Raw genomic sequence first — 8,411 nt, forward strand, 5'->3', positions numbered from 1 at the left:
GTATCACAATACAAAATGTCAATGAGAAACTCTTCGGGACAGATGAGAGGAAGTATATGGGAACTCTCTGCACTTTTCTGCTCATTTTTTTTTTTCTGTATAGCTAAAACTTCTCAAAAATATAGCCTACTAAATAAAATAAAAAGGAGCACAATCACATTTTTTTTTTTTTTTTGAGACAGAGCCTCAAGCTGTCCCCCTGGGTAGAGTGCTGTGGCATTACAGCTCACAGCAACCTCCAACTCCTGGGCTCAAGCGAGTCTCCTGCCTCCACCTCCCAAGTAGCTGGGACCACAGGTGCCCGCCACAATGCCCGGCTATTGTTTTGGTTGCAGCCGTCATTGTTGTTTGGCGGGTCCGGGCTGGGGATTCGAACCCGCCACCTTAGGTGTACGTGGCTGGTGCCTTAGCCGGTTGAGCTATAGGTACCGAGCCCACAATCACATTTTGAGAGTGATAGATGCACTCGTTATCTTGGTTGTGGTTGATATTTCATGGGTGTACACATGGTAAAACAAAAAAATATACTTTAAATATATGCAGTTTATTTTATGTCAATTTTACTGCAATGAGGTTTATAAAATAACTATAATTATATACATATCACAAATATATAGTCTAAAAGGCCATTTTCATGATTGAAAAGAAACTAATTTAGCTTTCACATTCATTTCACCTTTTCAATGATCTTTTTATTTTTCCCTTTGGAATGTGGATATGATGACTGTAGATATTGAAACCATTTAAGACCATGAGAATGAAAGCCATGTGATAAGTATGGAAGATCAGAGGAAGTCAGAGGAACTTTCCTTGACAATTTTTGAAACCCCCATATCAGGCACGGAATTGCCTAGATCAGGAGTTTTTGTTTGAAGAAAAAATGTATCTTATTTGGTTAAGCCACTGTGTATGTAGTTGGGTGCCTATTGTAAATAGCTAAAGTTTGCAATTCCTAACGAATATAGCTATTCTTTAATTGTGCTTATAAAATATTTTCAAAAGGAAAACCAACAAAACCTTAATTATTGGAAGTATAACTTTCCCCAAATCTTTCTCTAGGGCATCAAATTCAGTTCTAAAGATTACCCAAATAAGACCACAGCTCATGGGGCTGGTGCCCTACTCCTCTGAGCCACAGGCGCCACCCATAACAAGGCTGAGAGAGGAACAGATGAAGGAAATTTGAAAATTTACCCCCAAGAAAAGCCTAAAACTGGAGGAAAGTAATATTTACTCTCAAATATCTGAAGTACTGTCAAATGGAAGGTCTCTGGCATTCATGGCTAGCTACAAAAGGTACAATTAATACTAAATGTAAGAGACTCATGGATGAAATGTGATTGTTATTATATCCTATGACTTCTAAGTCCTTGTCAAAGGTATCAACAGATGAAATAAATTGTGATTGGTGTTGAGAGTTTCTTGATGTTGCAAGTGTTCAGTCCTAAACTGAACAAATTATTTGCCAGGAGATTTTGTTATTTATTTTTCAAATGTTGTAATCGAAGAGATTTAACTGAATAACCTTGGCTGTCAGCTAACATGGCAAAGCAAGAATTGAAATCCAGAACCAACTAGTTTCAAACATGGTCCTGTTTTCATTACTACCTCCAGGATAACTGCAAAAAAGAGGTTAATAATGGATGAGAACTGGTTTGAAGGACATTTAAAACCGGAATTACACATTTCTCAAACTAAAAGGAAACAAAAATAGAGTGAATATTACATAAGTTAAAAATGAAGTTGTCACTTATGTATAAGGACCAGTTATTTTCAGTGAAACCTCTGTACTTACTAGCAGTCCTGGATCTTGAATGGGGTTGGGGTTTGCAAACTGTTTACTCAATCTCCTTTTCTCTTTCTGTAGCTCTTGGAAGTGCTGAATACGTTTATTAGCAAGCTTTAGGAAAATTACAAGAATGAAAACAAGTCAGACTCTTTATAAAATACAAAGGTTAACATTTTGAGTATATTTTTGATATGTCTCAGTAAAAAAAGAAGTGATAAATGCAATCAATGTCTATGACTTACCTATCTACCTGGGATGATGGAAAAAACAACTTTCTTTCAAATATGTGGTTCAAGGTGGACAAAAACATATTGGAGCCTGAGTAGGGTTTTCAAATGAGACTCTGAACGGTTGATTCCTACTGCACCACTATGCATATTTAGACAGATCCAGACTCACGGATACACATGCTTACTTTTACTTTAAAGGTAATATTTACTAACAACACCTAGAGACTTTATGGAAATAAGAAAACAATTGCTTTCTTTGCTCTCCTTAAATGCAGCATGTCACACACAACTTTGTCCCCGTCTCAAGGCATCTACAAGTAGCAGAGACCTAGCAGATGAAATTAAATATTTTGAAAGTAATGAAATACAGTATTAGACAGAGAGGAAATGAATAACAAGAACTTTTCTTTCTTTCTTTCTTTTTTTTTTTTTTGCTGTTTTTTAGCCGGCGCTGGGCTTGACCCTGCCACCTTCAGCACATGGGGCTGGTGCCCTACTCCTCTGAGCCACAGGTGCCACCCATAACAAGAACTTTTTTATCTGCTGCCAATGGGAGTACAAATTGGTACGATTGCTTTGAAAATAATGTAAGATTGCTTTATAACCATGAAAAATTAATTTTCCCAATGATCCAGCCATCCTACTCCCGTCTAAATGAGCAAGTGGACCTCTAGTGCATAGTGAAAGACAGCATGTACTAGAAGGCGTGGGTAGCTATGCTAATCATAGGGAAATGATTAACAAAATGGTATCCTTTCCACCACAAAATATTAAGCAGCAGTGAAAATAAAGGGACTATAACCATAGCAACACAGATCAATTTTAGGTAACAATGTTGAGAAGAAAGCCAATCATTCCCTGAATTTTGTGTGAAATCTTACATTTCAAAACCAATCCACTTATAGAGGCATATATTTAACAGACTAATACTAAAGAAAAGGAAGAGAAGGATAACATTAACATTCAAGATAGTGGTTACATTTGAGAGAGAGAACGTAGGTAGATTAGGAAAGCTTTCCCTAGCTGGATTCAGGGACACTCATTAGGTTTTCTTTTTTTTTTTTTTGAGACAGAGCCTCAAGCTATCCCCCTGGGTAGAGTGCTGTGGCATCACAACTCACAGCAACCTCCAACTCCTGGGCTCAAGAGAGTCTCCTGCTTCCGCCTCCCAAGTAGCTGGGGCCACAGGCGCCCACCACAATACACGGCTATTTTTTGGTTGCAGCCATCATTGTTGTGTTGTTTGGTGGGGCCCAGTCTGAATTCGAACCCGCCACCTTAGGTGTATGTGGCTGGTGCCTTAGCCACTTGAGCCACAGGCACCGAGCCCAAGTTTTTATTCTTAACTTGGAGATATAGTTTATTATTTTGGTTTAAAAATTATACATGCTACATATATATTTGTATCTATGTCAAATATTACATTAAAAAACAAAAATAGAAGTCATTTAGTTTATCCTAGTTGAGACCCTTTTCAATGATAGTCTCAAGGTTCTAGAGTCCCAGGAAAGATACCCCAGAAGTATCTGGCTGATCAAGGCTTTATCATGTTAGAACCATGATAGAAAAGCACAATGTTTAAACATTGTGAGTGTTTAATGCTTTATTAAACATTACCTGCTGTTCAGTGATCTCTGCAGGATGCAGCCTTCTTGGTCTTTCCTACAGAATGTGCAAAATTTACAAACACACCCACGTAAAAATCAGGAGAAAGCAGATAAATCAGTTGTTTTATAATAGAAATCCAATATTTTTATTTATGTATTTTATAGACATCTATTTATGTATTTTATAAGCATTATTTCAACCACAAGAGGTAAGATCAGAATAAGAACATCTATGGTAAAAATTGGAGTGGAGTGTGGAGGCGGCCTCATGTGCATAAAAACAAGCTTTAAACCACTTTACAGGAACAGGCAGAGTACTGAGATTTCTGATAGAGTGAAAAGGTGTACAAGAAATCCCCAGATCCTGTTTCTGCTGGTAAGAGACTTAATTGGTGCCTCCTGGCTCTTCCTGGAAGGATCAAGCACCCTACAGGCTAGATCTGGCTTGTAAAGCAGAGGAGACCTGCTTGGGTTTTCCTAAAGTACAGCGGAGCTTTTGCAGTTTATGAGGTTCCCACCCCTTCCCCTTTTCAGATTGTACCTTATATAGTTCTCCCTTCCTTCGTTTTAATCCAGTTTTTTTTTCCTTAACCCAAAGACCCCAAAGCAATCTCTTCCACATCTGAATATTTAGCTCCTGCCTTCTAACTCTCATCCCACCCCCACCCCCAGGGCATTTCGAGGAACAGCTCCTGGACTATTGCCTGCCCCCCAGCAAGCTCTGCACGGAGCTTCTCCTCATCTCAGGTGGGTCTAACAGCCCAGCAGCTCCTCTTCATCTGGGGTTTCCCACTCCCCTGCACCAAACTACTTGCCCCACCGCTGGAAGGGCAGGTGGGTGGCTAAAGATCCCGTGGCCTCCAGGGCAAACCCCCGGGGCAGGGAGGAAGAGGTGAGGTCCAGGGCCCCAGCCGACTCACAGGGGTGACTTGGGAAGGCTCGGTATCCCCGCAGCATAGGCACATGCTTGAGGGCTTCAGGGCTCCCCCGGGGTGCCTTCTGCCTGAACCAGACCAGGTAACTGTGGGGCACATGCCACGTGCCCCTTGAACCTCGCCCCGCCCCACTTCATCCATCACAATACTCTTTATTCCCCTCCCATACCCGACCCTTTCCCTTAGCTGCCTTGAGTGGCAGAGCAAGGCCTCTAGCTGTCCTCAGAGTGTCCTAGAATTACGGCTGTCAGATTGCCGTAATTCCCCATATCCTATCCCTATTGGTCAGAAAAACACATACTACCAATTTTCCATCTTTTCTAGGGCTCAGCGCTACTCTTTATAAAGCGCCCTTGATTTCTTCACGTATCCAGCTTTGATTCCAGGGACTATCGCTTCAGTCTATGGGTGGTCAGAGTTCTCAATTCCATCACCTCACTGTTGTTCTATAGTGGGTCAACCAAACTGTCCGCTGTTCATCTAGTTACACCAGGCTGAGATACAGCTAATGACCTCAGATGCAAACTGGGTCCTCCATGCTGCTTACCACTTTGATACTGCACTGGCTCTTTTTAGGGGGCTGCAATCTTCCCTTCAATCTGTCTCCCCTCTGTTAAATTCTCTGAATCCACCAACTCCAGGAGAAGTAGGACAAACCTCGCTTCACACACGAATACCAGAAAACACACACCAAGCTTATTTTATGCCCAGCACTGTTAGGTGAATGTATATATATGTAGTGATCAATTCCTTGGACCACTCAAGGTGATTAAGCTCAAGATTATTATTACTGAGAAACAAGGCACTGACATATTAAATTACTTAGTCAGAGAGTGAGCTGGAATTTAAATCCAGAGTTGACCCCCACAGAGCAGGTGCTCTTAATCAGTTGGTGCTACCAGTTATTTCTTAAACACGTGAAAATGATCCACACCCCTTTCCATTTGCAGCTCTGACTGTAGCTGCATCAGTTTCTTTACCACCTACAAGCCTCTAACCTTGTCTAATTCACATTATCCTTTCTACTGTAATCATGTTGAAAAAGAAAAAAATAGGGGTCGGTCCCTCCTCTGTCTCAAATATTTCTATTAATTTTTACATGCCATTTCCCAACTAGGAGACCCTCAAAGATCTTGCTGTACAGATTGTTTCCTTGTTAACTTGTATATATTGCCTCTTTCCTTTAAGCATTTAAATACTATATGTTCAAATCTCCCCCTCTTCAAACAAATAAACGAACCTCCTATGAACACAACAATTGTATCTATTGTCCATGGCAAGAACTGTCTGTTCTTCCCGTCTCCTGGTCCTTACATCCAGCATAATACTTGGCTCACTTCAACCTGCTTCAACCCTCTCTATGCCATGAATACTTATCTCAAAATGGTCACTAATGATAGTTGTGCAGAAGTCAATGGGCTCTTGCATAGTGTTAGAAAACACTGAGAAGTCTCCAGGACAAATTAAGCTTAGAAAAATTAAGTAATAATGTCAAAGTGTAGTGTTTGGAACCACTGACTGCTTCCTTTTTGAAGCTCTTCTCTCTGGGAGCAACAGGCTTAAAAAAATGATGTGTTCTTGTTGAGTCTGTTGCGGGATAAACAGGTGGCAAGGAAGTGGCTAAGGGAGAAGAGCTAGAACCAAGTTACAGCTGGGATCCAAGCTAACAACAGTCAGGAGCTCTTAGACTTTTCCCTGACATGGGGCTCATTGCCATCTAATTAGCATGGCATGGAGAGTTTTCGTGAAGGATTCTAAGAAGACCCATGTGTAGTAAGGAAACTGTTATGCTTAGTATAACCTAACATGTTATGTAATCTGTTATATAACCACAACCTGTCAATCACTCCAAAGGCTGGAAACAGTAACCAATCATGCCAGGAGAATAATGGGACAAGCTAGTGAACATATAAAAGACAAACAAACTTTGAGTCTTTCTCCACTCCCAGACAATGACCTGTTTCTTCCTCTGAAATGTACTTTCACTTTGCAATAGATTTGTGATTGGTTTTTACCTGTGATCACTCCATGATTGGCTCAACTCTTTACCGGTACTAATTCTGGACACTGGAACTGGGGGCACAGGGGACATCCAGATAGACCTAACAATCTTGTTCATCATCACAAAACAGGAATTAATGTGAAATGTTGTATTTTTTCTAATATACCACATTATCTCAAGAACATATGGTTTTGAAACTTACTATTACATATACTGCTAGGTAAAATAAACACAAAAATAAATAAATTAAATTATTGTCCTCAGAGAAATTCAGACAAATTAGCAATCATAAAGAGGTAGAACAGTATGTTGTGAGCTTCAATAATAATATACATGTTGTGGAGATATTCAAGAGTGTCTCTTGATATTCAGGAGAATTCTCTCTCAAGATGGACCCAAGAAACTTTCTCAGTGGAGTATCTAGAGTTTACCAGGTAGCTAATGAAAAAGTGTTCCTGAGAGAAGCAGCAGCATGTCCAAAGGGTAGGGACTATGGATTAGTATCTTGGGGACTATGGATCAGTATCATGGGACTATGGATCAGTATCATGGGACTATGGATCAGTATCATAGGACTATGGATCAGTTTGATGAATAGGTCACTATTGCTAAATATTATCACTTTTTCTTCATCATATCTCATTGTCTTTCCTCCTCCCTTATTTTGTACAAAAAAACAAAAAAACAAAAGGGCTGAAGTTGAAATAAAACAATGATTAGCTGTATAGTCATGAGATGACTATAATTAAATATTTCAGAGCCACATGTGTGAAATTTATTAGAAAGTGATCAGTAGAATCTGCTTGAGTTCAAATCCTGTCTTAGCCACTAGAAAACTCTTGTGACCCTGGCCAGTTAGTTGCCATGCATGAGCCTCAATTACTTTTTTTATATCTATAAAATGGAAGTGATAATATCTAAAAACATAAGGTAAAGATAAACACTAGAAATAAACTATGTAAGCAATAGGATTCAGTTTATAGTAGCTAGTAGTTACTCGGTAGTGATAGTTATATTTTATTAAATGAAAGGACCCATAGATGTCATCCACCCTAGTCTCTTGTTTGATACTTTAAATCAACTTGGAAATACCTTAATTTAGCAGTGGTCCAGCTTCTTTTTGATTAAGTCAATGGACAGGAAATTCACTCTTGTCCATTTAATTTTTTTGGCATGACTAGTTATTGGAACCTTTTCACTTACACTGATTTGAAACACGCCAATCTATTAGTCCGTGTGATATCCTCAGGTTGTCACAGTAAAGCATTCTATTTACATGCTGATGGGGCTGAGGGAAAGCCTGGCATTGTCAGAATCCAGAAGGTTAAAGGCTGGGCCTATCAACTAGGAATCAGACCTCTGAGGAGGGGAACACTACAAGCTGAGCTAGAACCACAAGAAGTTGGATAGAGTGGGAGATTCTTCAGAGCTGGGGATCAAGACTTCTCAGAAGGAGGCACTATCTGGCAGGTGCTGGTATGATTAAGGAAGACCAGTAACACTAATTCTGCAAGTGTGGAAAGGAAATGTAAAATTGAAATACCTGTTGCTGGAGACATTTGCTATTGCCAGACGAAGCGTCATTGATACAAGTAGGGTATGAGGAAGGATACAGGAATGACCAAGATCCTTCTCACTTCCACCTGCCTGGCAGTCTCACTCCAGCCCTCCCTATTGTCTAAACCTATCAGATTGAGGCTAGCTACATTTCTCCAAAGAAAACCAAAATATGAAGAGTTCCATTCCTGGCCTCACAAAGTAGAATATGCATTCTTTCCAAGATTTTGTGTTGAAAATGGTTTCAAGCCTCCCCCTCCCACCCCCCCCCCCCCCCCCCCCCCCCCCCCC

At 40.2% G+C, this 8,411-nt stretch overlaps 1 protein-coding gene across 1 annotated transcript; it reads right to left on the reverse strand.

Annotated features, from left to right (window-relative positions):
• Positions 1 to 1,750: 1,750 nt before the first annotated feature.
• Positions 1,751 to 4,591, reverse strand: CCDC179 (coiled-coil domain containing 179). The gene is made up of 3 exons (XM_012811801.1): positions 4,547 to 4,591; positions 3,637 to 3,681; positions 1,751 to 1,900 (listed from the first exon to the last, which is right to left on the reverse strand). Exons 1-3 carry the CDS (start codon positions 4,589 to 4,591, stop codon positions 1,751 to 1,753), a joined length of 240 nt encoding a protein of 79 aa, XP_012667255.1.
• Between the last annotated feature and the right edge of the window lie 3,820 nt (positions 4,592 to 8,411).

This window comes from Otolemur garnettii, unplaced genomic scaffold (genome assembly GCF_000181295.1).
Source record: "Otolemur garnettii isolate 467f Iridium unplaced genomic scaffold, OtoGar3 scaffold00001, whole genome shotgun sequence".
Classification (NCBI taxonomy): Eukaryota; Metazoa; Chordata; class Mammalia; order Primates; family Galagidae; genus Otolemur; species Otolemur garnettii.